At 43.3% G+C, this 17,398-nt stretch overlaps 1 protein-coding gene and 1 pseudogene across 1 annotated transcript in view; one reads left to right on the top strand and one right to left on the bottom strand.

Moving 5' to 3' along the window:
• Nucleotides 1–709: 709 nt before the first annotated feature.
• The window catches only part of LOC134489987 (uncharacterized), a 40,291-nt gene continuing 23,602 nt past the window's right edge, over nt 710–17,398 (top strand). Inside the window, exons 1-4 of the mRNA XM_063292900.1 lie at nt 710–872; nt 1,377–1,608; nt 13,975–14,111; nt 15,888–15,977. Of these exons, the coding sequence (XP_063148970.1) occupies nt 1,407–1,608; nt 13,975–14,111; nt 15,888–15,977 (429 nt within the window). The 5' untranslated portion in view covers nt 710–872; nt 1,377–1,406. The remainder of the gene's footprint in view (nt 873–1,376; nt 1,609–13,974; nt 14,112–15,887; nt 15,978–17,398) is intronic.
• LOC134488659 (U5 spliceosomal RNA) lies at nt 11,453–11,538 on the bottom strand (annotated as a pseudogene).

Raw genomic sequence — 17,398 nt, 5'->3', positions numbered from 1 at the left:
CATTCATATGGTTAGATATAGATGTCTTTGAGTGGAAACTGAATAATTAGGCAGTGTAGCTAATTCTTCTTCACAGTTGCAAAATTGTTAACACCTAGAATCTGTAATGTTTTGTGTCTGCAAGTATCAGGTGTGGGTTTATTCTTGGTAGTCAGTGAATTGTAAGCATGTGCAGCATGGCAGTGCTGTATGGGGATTATGGGAGTTGTAATCCAAAGCATCTGAAGGACACTAGATGGGAAAGGAAGGCTGAGAGCCTTGTTAACTCTGAACTTCACCAATAAAACAATAAAATAAAATGTCCACCAGGTCCTCTGAAGCATATTTTCTTCTTCTGTCTCCTTGAGCAGATCCTTCCAAGTGAATAATAGGATCCAGGGGAAACTGGCAGGAAGCATTTTCACACCTGATGAATTAGAATAGAACCATCTCTCAAAATAGTAGAAATGCACACTCTTTATTAGGAAAGCAAAGCACACAGTGCTCCAGCATGACTCTTCTCAAGCTCAGTAAATCAAAATTAAAGCTAAAGTGGGAGGGTCAAAAAACCCCTCACAATTAAAATGGGGAGAAAGAGAGAGGGAGAGGGGAGATTAAAAAAAAAAATGCTAGCCAGTGATGTGAAACACAAAATTAAATAGGAAGGGAGACAGGAGAGGGGCAGGCATATGGGATTATTTATGCTGGACGCAAGTTAGAGGTGGTTCTTCTTCTCCAGTTTCCTGCGGGCTGCATCTTGTTGAGTGTCTAAGTTGGCAGGGAAAAAAAGGGCTGGGATTTCGAGCAAGATCAATCACTTTCTCTGGAGCTGTTATTCTGAAGTCCATCAGAAACCCCTGGCTCTCACTGTAGAGGGAAGCGCCTGGAGGAACGTAAGCTGATACTGATATATATCAGAGAATCCAGAAATATTTAGGAATAGACAAGCAAAGCTTGGGCAGAGGGAGAGAATGAAGCAGGATTAAAGGGTGGTGTTTTGTTTTGTTTTATGAGAGTGGAGAAAAATATTTGCTCATGTTCTAACTGCACTTATTCAAGTTGCAGCCAAACAGCACTGTGTTACAGAAGTTACAGCTTGGAACTGCAGCAACCTGAACTCTCTTGCAGAAGAAGTGTTTATAGACCCGTTGTCATTAGATCTTTTAAAATTTAAAACTATATTTTTCCAATTTCATCCTAACAGTAAGTATTGGGAGCTGAATTTTAAAATGCTTTCAGCTGCAGAAAAAGTATTTTCCCTGTTTTTGTCTTTATTTGGAGTGGTTTATTTGCTCTGTAAACACCGGTTTTTAAGGATTGCCTTTGTCTCACAACTGAAAGCAGCATATACATTCATCTCTACAGTTTTTAAAAGGCAAATTGGCTTGTTTGCACAGATTCACCTCACACTACCAGAAAAGGCAGAAATGATACCTGTGAGACAGAAGTTTATTGACATTCTGGAAAAGGCCATGAAAGAAGGTGAGCAGATGACACCAGAGGAGATGCTGTTTACTTATGAAGGAGTTGTATACCCAACAACGCTTTGCAACCCGGAGCAGTTCAAAGCTATGGAGACATTCCAAGCCAGGAGTGATGATGTGGTTCTAGCAGGATACTGCAAATCTGGTGAGCCTTCTTTCTTGTTCTTTTTTTAAAATAATTTTTATTAAGATACTTTATATAGATAGTAAGAAATACACTCAAAGAAAAATATATAGCAAAGTAAATGTGAAAAAGAAAGGAAAGGAAAGGAAAGGAAAGGAAAGGAAAGGAAAAAGAAAAAGAAAACAGAAAAGAAATTATAGAAAAGAAAAATTAAAAAGAATTAAAAATACAGAAAGCATATATAAAGAAATGGCTTCCGATATCTCCGGTCATTGATGAATGTCACCTTTCCTTAATCAAAGAAGTCAATCTGTCCACCTCAACAAGTTCTGTCAATTTCACCAACCATTCCTCCATGGTGGGTAATGCCAGTCTTTCCATCTTTGTGCATATAATACTCTCACTGCAGTAACCATATATTGAAATAGTCTTCCATGGCTCTTTTCTAACTGCTTATCCATCAATCCTAAAAGGAAAAGTTCTGGCTTCAATTGAATATTAATCTTTAAAATCCATTGCATCAATGTATGTATTTGAATCCAATTTTTTTTAGCTTTTTTACATGTCCACCAAGCATGATAAAATGTCCTTTCAATGCATACAGTGAGACAATGAATAAAGTGAGTGAGCCTAAAAGTGCATGCCATGTTAGATTTGACTTGAAATAGTGATGAGAAGACTTGTAGGGTAACAGCCTGGAATAAAATCAAAGGGCAAGGGAAACTTCAGGAATAATACAAAAAACATCTCTGCATGTCTGTAATTTCTCTGGTTTCTGAGCAATTTTGAGCCTCGGAGAGCCAAGGACCATTTGTGAGAGGTGAAAGGTCCCCTGTGCAAGCACCGAGTCATGTCTGACCCTTTGGGGGGACGCCACTTTCACAATGTTTTCTTGGCAGACTATAGAGCAGTGTGGTTTGCCATTGCTTTCCCCAGTCGTCACCTTCCCCAGCAAGCTGGGTACTCATTTTAGCGACCTCGGAAGGACGGAAGGCTGAATCGTTAAATCTCTGAACCTGCATTGTAGACACAAAACTATAACTAGATGTATATAGGTAAACAATGTAAGTCGCTGGTTGTTAAACAGACCTCAGTTTGATCAATTAAGCATATGCCACACATATTATGGTACTGTATCGCTGAAATTTTATCTGCAAAAGTTTAATGAGACTAGCAATTCTAAATCTGCAGGTTTAATGGCTTTCATAGGATTTTCAGTTTTTTAACATTCAAAAGAAAAACCTTGTTTAAAAGGGCACGTTTTCATGTATTTTATATTCTCTAATGGGATTTTTTTTTGTGTAGTGCAGATTAGGAGTATTACCCACAAAGCTAAGTCCTCTAGGATGGAAGTTTTCCAGATAATTTCTCAGGCTAAGGAAAGAATGCAGACAGCATTTTAATATATCACTTCTGTAAAAGTAATGCAAAACAAAAAACACACTTATCCCCATATTTATGGATAGTATTGGGGGTTTGCTTTTTGTGAATGTGTAATTTACTCAAGTGCTTTAACATTATCTGCCTCGTTTTAGCTTCCTGCAGGGACATATTCTCTCCTACTGGAAGTCTCTGTGTTTACAGTTGGCACATGCCAACTTCTTTTAACATTTATGGGGCATTTGTAGCTTGTTCAAATCTGGGGAAAATGTATTCCTTTTAGCATAATCAGAAACAATGCATGGGAAAGAGGGAAAAATAAATGTATACAACATTATGTCTACTGTGGAGAAAATGAACCAGCCCTCTCTCGTAATTTTAGGATCTGGGGTCAGTAAATGAAGATACCTAGCTGTAGACTCAAAACTATGTAGTTGTTATGCCATATAGTTGAACTATACCAGATACAGGGATGGGCAAACAGTTGGACAGGTTTACAAGGTTATTACACAGAGGGTACAGCAGACTATTGCAGACTACTATCACAATGCCTCTGAATTAGCTCCAGTATTAGAAATAATTATTTATAATTATTTATTTATTTATTAAATTTATATCACCCCCAATGGGGGACTCTGAGCGGTTTACAATAAATTGCATTAAAAACATAGCCACATAAAAATTACATTAAAATATACAGAAAAACAAATGTAAAATCCAAGTGGAGATGGAACACAATCACTAAGAGGTGCTATGGTGCCAGCCATCCCCAGGTGGAGCTATCACTCTCCCCCTCCCAAGCAAGGTGGCAGAACCAGGTCTTCAGTTTCTTCCAGAAGTCCGAGAGCGAGGAAACCCATCTCAGCTCTGGGGGCAAGATGTTCCAAAGGGCAGGTGCCACTGCAGAGAAGGCTCACCTCCTGGACCCTGCTAGATGAAATTCCTTTGCTGATGGGGTCCGTAGCATGCCCTCCCTGCCTGACCGGGTGGGACGGGTCAATGTTATGGGGACGAGATGGTCCCTCAGGTACCCTGGTCCCATGCCATGTAGGGCTTTAAAGGTGATAACCAACACCTTGAATTGGACCCAGAAGCAAACTGGTACCCAATGCAGCTTGCGTAACAGTGGTGTCACATGGGCTGATTTTACAGACCCAATAACTGTCCGCGCAGCTGCGTTCTGGACCAGCTGAAGCTTCCGAGTACTTTCCAAGGGTAGCCCCATGTAGAGCGCATTGCAGTAGTCTATATGGGAGATGACAAGGGCATGAGTGACTGTTCAGAGGGCATCTCGGTCCAGGAATGGGTGTAGCTGGCACACCACCTGAAGATGTGCAAAGGCCCTCCTGGCCGCGACTGCCACCTGTCTTCGAGCAGGAGTCGTGAGTCCAGGAGGACCCCCAGATTCCGTACTGGTTCCGAATGGGGCAGTGCCACCCCATCCAGAACCAAAGATGACAACTTTCTGGAACCTGAGGAGCCATCAATCCACAGCCACTCTGTCTTACTAGGGTTCGGTTGAAGCCTGTTGTTCCCCATCCAGGCCCCCACAGCCCCCAGGCACCTGGAAAGGGTGGAGACCGCATCACTTACTTCACCTGGGATGGAGATATATAACTGGGTATCATCAGCATATTGATGATACCTCATCCCATGGTGATGGATGATCTCACCCAGCAGTTTCATGTAGATGTTAAATAGGAGAGGAGAGAGAACCAAACCCTGTGGCACCCCACAATGGAGGGGTCAAGGGCTGGATCTCTCCGATCACCACCGACTGGGAACAGCCCTGGAGGAAGGAGGTGAACCAGTGCAAAACTACACCACCCACCCCTAACCCCCTGAGCCGCCCCAGAAGGATACCATGGTTAATGGTATCGAAAACCGCTGAGAGGTCCAAGAGAGCCAGGATGGATGCACTCCCTCCATCCTGCTCCCACCAGAGATCATTCATAAGTGCGACCAATGCAGTCTCCATCCCATATTCTGGCCTGAAACCTGACTGAAAGGGGTCCAGATAATCCGTTTCCTCCAAAATTCTCTGGAGCTGCAATGCAACCACTTTCTCAACCACCTTTCCCAAGAAGGGAAGGTGGGAAACAGGGCGAAAATTGCCCAGTATAGTAGGGTCCAAGGATGGCTTCTTGAGGAGGTGGTATACCAGTGCCTCCTTAAAGGCAGCCGGAAACACCCCCTCCCTAAAGGATGCATTAACCATCGCCTGGACCCAACCACAAGTCACTTCCCAGGCTGATTTTATCAGCCAGGAAGGGCATGGGTCAAGCTGACATGTGGTTGTATTCACAGTCCGGAGAATCCTGTCCACTTCCTCAGGCCCAACAGGATCAAACTGTTCCCAGATAACAGGGTAAGTACATTCTCCTGGCATCTCCCCAGACTCCGCTTCACACTTAGAGTCCAACTTTGAATGGATCTGAGTGATTTTATCCTGCAGATGCTGTGAAAACTCTTCTGAATGGCCTTGTAGGTGGGTCCCTGGATCTACCTGACCCAGAAGAGATCGAGCGATCTTGAACAAGGCCATGGGACGGCATTCTGTGGATGCAATAAGAGCGGAGAAATATTCACGTTTCGCCGCTCTTACTGCCACAAGGTAGGCCTTCATAGTGGCTCTAGCTTGAGTTCGGTCAGATTCAGTCTTCGTCTTCCTCCAGTGACGCTCCAGACGTCTCTTAACCCTCTTCAAAACCCTCAACTCCTCCATAAACCACGGGGAGTAACGGGTCGAGCGAGGCAAGTGAGGACGCACAGGAGCGATCCTGTCCAAGGCCCGGGCTGCGGCCCTATTCCAGGCCGTGGCTAGGACCTCCGCTGGACCATGCAGCAGGCCCTCGGGAATAACCCCCAGCTTCCTCTGAAACCCTACTGGGTTCATCAGTCACCGGGGGCAGACCAATCGAATGGGTCCAGCCTCCCTGTGGAGCAGGGTGGCACAATAGAATCTCAGGGTCACCAGGGTGTGGTCTGACCATGACAATGGGGACAAATCTAACTCTCCCCTCAGATCACATTGCCACTGCTCCGACAAGAAAACTAAGTCCGGGGTGTGACCACTGTCTCGAGTCGGGTCCCGGATAATCTGGGACAGGCCCATGGCTGCCATGGTAGCCATGAACTCCTGGGCCGTCTCCGAGGCACGTCTCAGGGATGGCAGATTGAAGTCCCCCAGAACCATAAGCCTGGGGAACTCCACTGCCAACCCCGAGATGGCCTCCAGCAGCTCGGGCAGGAAGGTTGCTCCGCAGCAGGGAGGCTGGTACAGCAGCAACACCCCCAACAGTTCTCGGGATCCCAGCTTGAAAAACAGGGTCTCACAACCGGCCAGTAGTAGAGCAGGGCCCCTGAAGGCCACTAGAGATTCTCTGATGACAACTGCCACCCCGCCTCCCCTGCCCTGGTGTCTCGGCTGGTGCCACACTTGAAACCCGGCTGGGCACATCTCAGAGAGGGCTATACCCCCTTCCGAGCCCAGCCAGGTCTTGGTGATACACGCCAGGTCTGCCCCCTCCTTTGTGATTAAATCACATATGAGGGGGGCCTTGTTATTCACTGACCTGGTGTTAAGGACCAGCAGCCGAAGACCAGGGCTCGCAAGGTTCTGTCATCCAGGGCCCGGGTATGACCCCAGAGGGCTGGAACACGCCACTGGTAATAAACACCATGGGCGTCTTCCCCGAAGATGGCCTGCCCTCCGGGTTCCATCATAACATCCCCGGCCCATCACCACCTCGATGGAATAGCACACCCCACAGCCCCCAGAGTTACCTAATCCGGTAGCCTCCACTCCTGGACCTCCAGAACTCCTGGGCTTAACCAGGGGTCCCTCTTCCCACACATCCACCTTCTCCCACACCATCCACCTTAGGCAGTGGCAATCCCCCGCAGTGCACCAGCTTCTGCTTTCAGTGCTGGTGGGTCACCCCTGCCATCCACACCCTTACAGTGCCCCACCTCAACCTCTCTCACTAGAAGTGGTGGGACACACCAGCCACTCCTAACCACCCCTGACTCTCACTCAGGGGCAGGTAGATTTCCACATCAAACCTCCTCCCGAGCCTCTCACCCACAGGAGGAGTGGCACACTCACACACATTTACACCAAGGGACCCCAGCCCTCTGCCGCCTAATATAATGGGAATGGCCAGTCTCCCTTCCCCTCCCCCCTCCGGAATCCCCTAAGATTTTAAAAGCCAGGAATTTCTCCCAAAGCCACTTCACCCCCCAATCCTTCCCATTTCCCCCCAAGTCCGTCGCCCCAACAGGTTCAGTCTATTGCAAAGCTGCCGTTGCGGGGCACTGTCTAGCCCATTGAGATGTATCCAGGGGCCACCGGGGGAGCACAAGGGGCTACCAGGATTCCGCCGGGGTGTTGGCAGATGCTGGGAAAGCCTTTAGCCCAGGAGAGGTCAAAAAAAGTCACACACCAAGCATTTCTATAAAAATAATTTATTTACAGAAAGCAAAAACAAAAGCAAAACATTTAAAGTACGTAGCTCCCTTTGGAGCAAGCCTTGCTGAGCTACATTTCCAGCAGAGAGAAAAAGAGGAAGTGAAGAACAAGTCCGGGCAGGATTCCTCCCCTCCCCCCAGGCTATTTGCATGAAGCACGTGAGAGGAGACAATCACTTGCAACCTTTTCACCCGGCCAAAATGACTAGGCACATATAGCAGTCTTAATCTGTTAGTAGGAAAACCTCAACACTCCCCTTTTTACACTATAGATTAAGATGCAAACCAATCTTCTCTGACTTTATATGTCTTTCCATTCACATTACTTTACCATTATCTCCCCTTTGGTTTAACAGAAAGCTACCATTCTTCTTCCTGTGTTTTTCCAAACCTAGGTTATTGGTCACAACTCCAAGGCTTTTTAATGTGAAATGGCTTTTCATGCAGGCTTCAAAATCAAGCCTTTGTTTTTCTGTTGATGTGAATAGCAGCAAATCATCAACATAAATGCACAGATACATACAGCCTTGTTTGTCCTTCTTCATATATACACAGGGATCTGCTTTTCCTTTTTCAAAACCAAAATTCTGCAGTTTTTCATCTACTTTTTGGTTCCAGGATCTAGCAGCTTGTTTTAACCCATAGATTGACTTCTGCAGTTCACAGACTAGATTCTCCCCTTTTTCATAGCCAGGGGGTTGCTGCATGTATAATCTGTGGTCTAAATCACCATAGAGAAATGCAGTTTGAATGTCATAGTGGTTAACTGACATTCCCTTGAGTGCAGCAACTTTTAACAGTAATCTAATTGATTCACCTTTAGTAACTGGTGCAAAAGTCTTGTCAAAGTCTAAATCTTTCCTTTGAGTGAACCCTTTTGCAACCAACCTTGCTTTATATTTTTGGATTTTGCCATCAGCATCCCTTTTCAGTTTGAAAACCCACCTACAACCCAGACAGCGTTCATTGGGAGGTAGATTTACCAGTTTCCATGTTTTATTTTCTTTCAAGGATGCTAATTCCTGTTGCATGGCAGAATGCCAATTTTGTGCAATCTCAGGTGGTAAAGCATTCACTTGTTCTAAAGACTCAGGTTCTGTGAATATGTGAAAAGCCTTTACTGTTTCAGCCTGAAAACGTGATGGAGGAACGCCTTTATTACTCCTCTGAGATCTGCGAGGTAATACAGGGCTTAAATTTTGACTCCTATCACTTTCCTGAGAAGCATCTATCTCATCAGACAGATCTTCAGTTTGTTTTTCTGGTTTAATGTCCTCATCAGGCAAAAGATCACCATCAGCAAGTCCTTGCTGTTCTCTTGTGGTGGTCAGTTCAACTGGAGAGCTAGAATTTAATCTCCCCCAGTTTTGTTCAGCAAAAGAAGCGCTTTTGCTAATTATTAATTTATCTCCCATTATGAACCTGTAGCTCCTCTGGCTTTGTTCATAGCCAACAAAGATGGCTTTCTTTGTTGTGGGGCCTCCTTTCCTTCTCTGCTGTTTTGGAATGTGAACCCATGCAGTGCTACCAAACACTCTTAAGATGGCTTACCTTTGGTTTCACACCATAAAACAAATGGAATGGAGTGTCCTGAATCATAGAGTTATACAACCTGTTCTGAACATAAGTGGCAGTCGATAAAGCTTCTCCCCAGTACTTAAAACATAATCGTGAATCTTTTAACATGCATTCCATCGCATTTTGCAAGGTCCTGCCCTTTCTTTCAGCAACACCATTTTGCTGAGGGGTGTATGGGTTAGAAAGAATTTGTTCTATCCCCTTTTCCACTAGGAACCTTCTGAATTTGTGAGAAAGGTATTCTCCTCCTCTATCACATTGGAGTGCAGATACAGGCCTAGGGAATTTTCCATTTGCCCATGTCACAAAACTTTTAAATTTCTCAAATGCCTCATCTTTATGTTTTAAGATGTAGATAAATGTGTATCTTGAGAAATCATCAATGATGGTCATTGCATACCTTGCTTGTCCAAGACTTGGAGCAAAAGGACCAATAATGTCAGAGTGTACAATTTCCAAAGGTCTAGTTGTAACTCTGTCACTGTGCTTACTCACAGGAGCTTTTAGTGTTTTGCATTCTTTGCAAACTACACAGTCTAAGTATTTATCACAGGGTTTTATCTTTAGGTCAGCACACAGCTGTGGCATTTGTGCTATATACTTGAAATTAGCATGACCAAATCTCCTGTGCATCAGGTGTACACATTGGTCATGATATGATGTGTTGCCAACTGCAGCCTTGCAGCTTGGCTTCCTTGCATTTTGCACAATGTACAAGGAGTCTTTTAACATACCAGTAGCACACAATTTCCCATTTTTACGTATCTCACAACCATTTTTCTTAAATGTTATGATATACCCTGTTGCAGCCAATTGTGCCACAGATAAAAGGTTTGATTGTAAATTTGGCACATACAACACACCTTTTACAGTTTCTCCTAAGCAGGATAAATACAAGTCACCTTGTCCCATAATTTTGGTCACAGACCCATCAGCCAAAGATACACTTTGTCTTTCAGTTTTAGACAGTGACACAAAAGAGCTTTTACAATTACATAAATGACAACTGGCCCCAGAATCTAACACCCATACATCAGAATTACCCTTCTCAGCAACCTGTGCAATTTGGGTTGTCTGAAGAGCCTTCTTCTGTGTTGCCATTGTGTTCTTCTGCTCTGTCTTTCTACCCTTGGGTCTCATGGCACAGTCTCTTTGCAAATGTCCAGCTGAACCACAAGTGAAGCATCGCTGGCTGGCTAGTGCTGTGGCCTCAGGTTCCTTTCCCTTCTTTTCCCTCATTTTCTGGTCTTGCAGCTTTCCAGAAGAGATGGGGGGGGGGGATCTTTCCTCTCTCTTCTCCCATTCAGCGAGTAAGCGCTGTGTAACATACGATGGGGTGAGGTCTGCTTCAGGCATAGCCTCCAGGGTACAGATCAGGGTCCCATGTTGCATTTAGTGAGGACAGGAGGATATATGATTTTGTGAGAGGTGTAAATTCCATTCCTCTCTCCTGCAACTCAACAAACAGCTGCTGAATATAATGCAGGTGCTCAGGAAGGCTATCTCCTTCTGCAAGGTAGGCTCTGTACAGCTTTTTCGTCAGAGTAACTTTACTCCCTGCTGTTGCCTTTACATATAAGTCTCTCAAAGCGTCCCAAAGTTGCTTTGCAGACTGCATGCCTCGCACGTGGACTAGCTGATTGTCCTCAACTCCCAAGATAATGGTGGCTCTAGCCCGCTCATCCTTTCTCAGCCATTCAGCACTGGGATTTTGGGGGGTTTGCTCACCAATTTGCAGTCAAAGATCCTCTCTGCGAAGATACATTTCCATCTTCAGGGCCCAATTCAAATAGTTGGTCTCTGATAGGCGCTCCAGAGGCATCGCTGAGGGCTGGGAGGTAGCCATGGCTTCTTCCTTCTTTTGCAAGTCACCTCAGCTAGCTTCTAAGTCCTGCAGACCGGCAGTTGCTGGAAAATCTCCAGGTGGCTCCAAAGAAAATCTTCACAGGTCTTTGCTACCTGCCTTTAAATTGTGCACGAGGTGTGGAGCTGACCTCTCTTTTCTCTCTGGGTTTTCCTGGGCTGTTTTCCTGGGCACATAACCTGTTGGCAGATGCTGGGAAAGCCTTTAGCCCAGGAGAGGTCAAAAAAAGTCACACACCAAGCATTTCTATAAAAATAATTTATTTACAGAAAGCAAAAACAAAAGCAAAACATTTAAAGTACGTAGCTCCCTTTGGAGCAAGCCTTGCTGAGCTACATTTCCAGCAGAGAGAAAAAGAGGAAGTGAAGAACAAGTCCGGGCAGGATTCCTCCCCTCCCCCCAGGCTATTTGCATGAAGCACGTGAGAGGAGACAATCACTTGCAACCTTTTCACCCGGCCAAAATGACTAGGCACATATAGCAGTCTTAATCTGTTAGTAGGAAAACCTCAACACAGGGTCCTCCAGGGTCTACGGGAGGACTGTTCACACCCTCCCAGGTATGCTGCTGCCACGTACAAAACTCATGAATGTTCCTCTCCACGGAAATCTTTAGTAAAAGGCAAAAGAGTTACACGATCTGAAGAGAAACCAGAGTATATGCCTTTGAATATGCTAATAAACTGAAGTTGTGTATGTTCCCTATTGTGGGCTCCCTGAGAACAGTATATTGCTCAGGACTGGCTTTTCTTTATATCCAGCAAGGCTCTTCTTGCATTCTTGAGATGTAGCAGTAGTTTCCCCTGTGTAAGGCAGAGAGAGAAATGATGACCTATCTTCTGTTTTGTTGTTCATGTGCCACCTTAATGGCATTACTGATATAGTCAGACCTTCTCCTCCTCTTCACCTTAAGACAGGAATGAGCAAACTAAAGTCCAGGGCATCCTACAGTCATTGATTGCCCTTTTAGTGATCTTCAGAGCCCTTTTTAAAAGTAGTTTCCTGCCATTTTGAGGTGGGGAACAGATTAAAAGTATGATGTAAGCCTTAAAAGAAGGCATATACCGTATTAATTAAACAGCAAGGAAATTCCCACCCAAATTCCAGAAACACGATGGACCTGACTTTGTGCTCCTCAGCCCTTCAGAAATGTTAAACGGGGCTCTTGATCACCAAAAGGTTGCTCTTCCCCTACTTAAGGAATATCTTTCTACTGTGCAGGGGTTAAACCACTAGCTTTAATTTGAGAAATAACTTTCCATGACTATTATCCTGTGCCCAGTTATGCAACTACTCATCCCATGAGAATTCTTCCACCTCAGAATAAGAACATTTGTGTTCCGTGTTCCAGCCTGTCAGCACCCCATCATCCTCACTCAATTTTTCAGCTGCATTTGCCTTTTGTTGTTGTCCAACAGAAACTAAAATCACTGCTGTATTATATATGTGCATGGGTATCCAGATAGATGATAGATGGATGGATGGATGGATGGATAGATACGGTAGGCAGGTAAGTAGAGAGGTAGGAAGGAAGAATTGCCTTGATTGTTTATTTTTATATACAGGCTGATGAATTTTTGGTGGGGAAAGATGTGTAAAAACACTACCTTATTTTGCTTCCAAACTGTTAATGTTTAAACCTCCTGAGTATCAGTATGTGTAATGAAATTTATTTTCATGTAAATGAAGACAGAGTGTTGAAAACATACCTTGGCCACAGACCATAATAATCCAATGCAAGTTTTTCCAATTATGTTCAAGTAAGGAAATGAGTTCAAATAAGTTCTGGATTCAAAGAGGACTTGTCATTTTGATGAGAAAAAAATAGTCGAAGGGTTCAAGTTTCACAGTGGAGATGTGTATTATTTTATTGGCGTTTGCTTTGTCCTCCTTTTCCCAAGGAATTCCACACACAAACAGGATTACTATTACTGCATTGAGAAACAAAACTATTAATTCAGATCTAATTCTCAATACCACAAAAAGTGGCAAATGTCTTAATGTGGGTTGCCTGCAGTACTTGAAATTGTTCACAGCATTCTTTTGTCATACAAGGATTTGTGATCAAAGTATACTACTGTAGTTAGAAAATTAGGACATAGAAAATAGAATAATACTATAACATCAGAAATTGTGCTGTTACAAAATCCTGTTAGAAATCATGGGATACGTGCATTTCATAAAAGTACTCTTGAAATTAAGTTTGGCAAGCCATAATGTAACCTTTTCTAAAATCGATACTTTAACTGAAAGTATTGCAGGGCTAAAGTTTGTAGGCAAAAAGATCTTAGAAAAAGTTGTGAACTGGTATGGACTTTGCACTTTGTTTCATCAGAATTTAAGTTCTGTTAGTTGCAAAGATAAACTTGGAAAAATTTGAGAGGTAAAGACTCCATTCTGGCCAAATGCTTTCTATCCTGCCTAGAGCTGCTTTCAGACATAGATTGCTCCCTGAAGTTCTTGAGATCCTAGCCAAAATGGTTAGGTTGTGCCATTGAAGGTTAAACTTGAATTTCATCTGTTGAAAGTGTTTATGGGTGTTACCTTCAGTGCCCTCATTATAATCACCTGCATCCCAAAGAAGCAGGAGAGACAGCATCTGAAAAAAAAATCATAGTGGGTACCTAACACTATTATATTCTTAAAAGTTTATTTTTTTAATATATTTTGGCAAGTTGTCATGTCCCAGCAGGAGCAGCTAGGAATAGTTTTCAAAGCAGCCTTGAGAATTGGCCACCTTGCAAGAGACATGTCCACAGAAGTATTTTAGCAGAAGTATTTTATTTCAATGCTTCTTCTAACCCTAATGCTCAGTGTGCAAAAATTGGCTTTCTGAGAGTTCTAAATAGATACTTGATAAATTCATGTAACAAGTAGTATGAACACAAAAGTCATACAGAAAGCCCACTGATAAGCAGGAGAGGTCCTTTTTCTGTGTTGGTCCTGGGCTATAAAATGCATGCTGAGTGTTGTGTCCAGTCTCCAAACTTTTTGCCAGGCTTTCAGTTATAAAATGATTGGTATTGGTTTTATGTTTTTAGTACACATGCACGTACTATAAGTACATTTAATTCTGTTTCCCCCCCCCCCCCTCAGGAACCAACTGGGTTGGCCAGATTGTTACTGATTTAGTAATAACATCTGCGAAGAAACACGAACCACACAAGTTGAATGAAAAACTTCTACTAGCAGAAATTCCCTATCTTGAAGTAGGAGATACTGAAAAGTATAAGGTTAGCATTATTTATGCAGACAGAAAGACACCTCCCACCCAATGCTGGTAAATTTTCATCAGCCCATATGGTGAAACAGCAATAGAGACAAAATATCTGGAGTATTTTTGCAGGGCCTTTCCAGGACTTTGCCTCCAGAGAGGTAAAATTGGTCAATCAGACTATCAGCTGTTTCCACGGCATGACTGACCAGAGACAGCCAGCGTGACTCTGCAACTCAAGTCAGAGAGGAGCTAAGACTGGGGGTTGATACATTAACTACTCCACTGACCATTTACAGGTGTTGCCTTCAGTGCCAATGAATTCAATGGGAAAACCTTGAAACTTGCATATTTGAATTGTCTGGTTATTAATATACATGATCCTATTAGCCCTTCTAATTTACTTGTTTATTAAAATAAACAAAAATGATTATTTGAAAGAGTATGTATAGAAATATTTTTCAATAAATCTTTTATATGCACAGACAGGCCTGCAACTAGGGTCTGTGTCACATGAGGCAAACATGGATTCTGTGCCCATTTTGGCACCCCCCCCAGCACTCATTTTAGTGCACCCCAGTGCGGTGCCTGGGGCACATGCCCTGCTTGCCCCCCTAGTTGCGGCCCTGTGCACAGATCTATATTTTCTGATTAGTCACATCACTGAATGCCATAAGGCTAGGCAGCCAATCCAGTGTGGCTGAAAACAGCATCAGCAGACACAGCCAGTTGAAAGTCCAATGTTCTCTGTCCCAAATTTCCTCCCGTCAGCTGTTCAAGGTAGATCAAAGTCATGTAGGTCAGGACTACTTTTATTTTAAAGCTATAGTAACAGAATCCTGCAAGTCTGAATGTGCTTCCCCCCAACCAGGGCCGCAACTAGGGGGGGGCAACTGGGGCATGTGCCCCAGGTGCCACGCTGGGGGGGTGCCAAAATGAGCGCTGGGGAGGTGCCAAAATGAGTGCTGGGGGGGTGCCAAAATGGGTGCAGAATCCATGTTTGCCCCGGGTGACACAGACCCTAGTTGCGGCCCTGCCCCCAACCTCCTTTAGCTTCATGAGAACTAGAAAGGGTCTAGTCTGAGATTTTTACTGAGGTTACATTCCTGCCCTGGACTCAGGCCTCTTTTATCTGACTGTTGCCTGGGTAGTGGCTCTTCCTCCTGTCCCTCAAGGCCATTCCCTCTGCCCTCTACACCTCCCTTCCATTCAAGGATGGCAAAATGAACAGAGTTCTGTTTATTGATGAAATGACTTCCAGGTAAAACTGCGTGAGTGAATGACCTTTCATCAATAAACAGTAATGGAAAATCTCCACGCTATGGGTTAGATTTTTATCCCTGCAGAACCAGGAATGAATTTTGAACCCAACAAACTTATTTCCAAGCAGCTTCTTATTTTATGGTTGCGTGGTGGGGGAGAGTACAGGGAAAGTACTAACATAACATTTGTGACTTTGAGGGGAGAAAACATGGAAACTATCACTAGAAACTACCTGCAGTTTCTCAGATGTAATCTATGCTAAAGAAGAATCAAGAACATCTCAGGCATTACAGGTTCTGCCTGGGAAGCTTTCAGATTAACCTTAATTTAAACATCTTAAATCAAAGCTTTAATTTAAAGAATCTTCAAGAGTTATTCAAAACCTGAATTGTCCAATCAGTGCCACTATTGGCAAACAGTACATGGGACATTTAGATCTATGAATAAGAATGAATGGTGTTTTTTTGTTCCTTTTGTTTTTAAGTGATGTATTTGTTTTCTATTTCATGCTTATTTATTTTGGCTCTGGAAGAGGATGCATACTTATCCTTCCAGGAGAGTGATATTTACTCATCTCCGTCCTGAAAAATTTCCACCATCTATTTTCAAGAACAAAGCCAAAGTAAGTAGCCAATTTAATACCCTAAAATTATAACAACCTTGATAAAATTCAGCTGACACTTTCATATGGATAAAATCAGCCTTGAACAATAAAAAGCATTAAGAAAAAGATAAGCAAGAAGATGCTTAATATAATAATCATTATGTAACCACACAAACTGATGACTGGGTAGTAAATAGCTGTGTTTACTATAGCTATTTATTGATGAGTCATCATTTAAATTTGGATATTTATAATTACTGCACTGCAACTTAATTGCACATGCAGTTTGGCTGTTTCCAAATTAAAGCTCTGCCCTTTAGTAGTTTGGAGGCATCATTTTTGGAAGTAGTTGTAAATAGAATTGAAATGGAGGTTCCATGCTAATCTAGAGAGCCAGTTTGGTGTAGTGGTTAAGGCATCAGGCCAGAAACCAGGAGACCATGAGTTCTAGTCCCGCCTTAGGCACAAAGCCAGCTGGGTGATCCTGGGCCAGTCACTTTCTCTCAGCCCTAGGAAGGAGGCAGTGGCAAACCAGTTCTGAAAAACCTTGCCAAGAAAACTGCAGAGATTTGTCCAGGCAGTCTCCAACAATCGGACACGACTGAACAAGGGAAAAAAAAAAAGGTCCATTTAGCAGAGGCTATTTTCAGTCCTTATGAAATTTCAGTCCCTGTTTGCATATCTTGCCCATTTTATTTCTTCAAGTTAATCGTGGCTGCAAATTAATGATGGATTTCCCTTAATTCCCCCCATTTCTTATTTTTTGTTCCTTTATGGTAAGGGCATTGCTATCTTTGTTTTCATGCTTTGTTTTTCATTTTTTATATATTTTTTCTGAATGAGAAAACAAAAAGAAAAATCAATATATGGAACATTTTTCCATGATAGGAGCTAACACTGGGCCAGTTAAGAGAAGCTATTCAGTTTATAATTCCAAGGACATTTAGTTATTCAAAACCCCGGTCAAGACAAAGTAATAAAACAGGCAGGACCTACTATGAGGAAACTTTCAGTTAAAGACACAAGGGTCCTGATGCATCTCAGCAGCCTTCAATGCATACTGGAAAGCTTGGTGCTCCAATTGCATCCAAAGGTATCATAAAGAATATAGGAAGAAAAAGCAATCAGCTGTGGCCCCTCATGGTTAGTAGATGCTGAGGTGCTGAAGAGGCAGTGCCATTCAATTTGGATCTCAAATAATGTTGACCTGTTCTCCCTAAAAAGGTTCAGTAAAGAATGCCAGTTCCAGAGAGAAGGACTGCTGGGGAAGCAAATTAAATCAGATCTCTATGGTACCCACACCTATTTTACATATCCTAGACCTCTTTACTTCAGGCAAGCACAATTGTAGGACCAACAGAGGCAGGATATTGGGCACAATAAGATTGATCCTTTGGGTTCCAAAATAAAGACCCTAAAGTTCACAAAGATATGGTTGG

This window comes from Candoia aspera, chromosome 1 (genome assembly GCF_035149785.1).
Source record: "Candoia aspera isolate rCanAsp1 chromosome 1, rCanAsp1.hap2, whole genome shotgun sequence".
Classification (NCBI taxonomy): Eukaryota; Metazoa; Chordata; class Lepidosauria; order Squamata; family Boidae; genus Candoia; species Candoia aspera.
The sequence above is the reverse complement of the archived record's forward strand: the minus strand, read 5'-3'. Positions and strand labels throughout refer to the sequence as shown.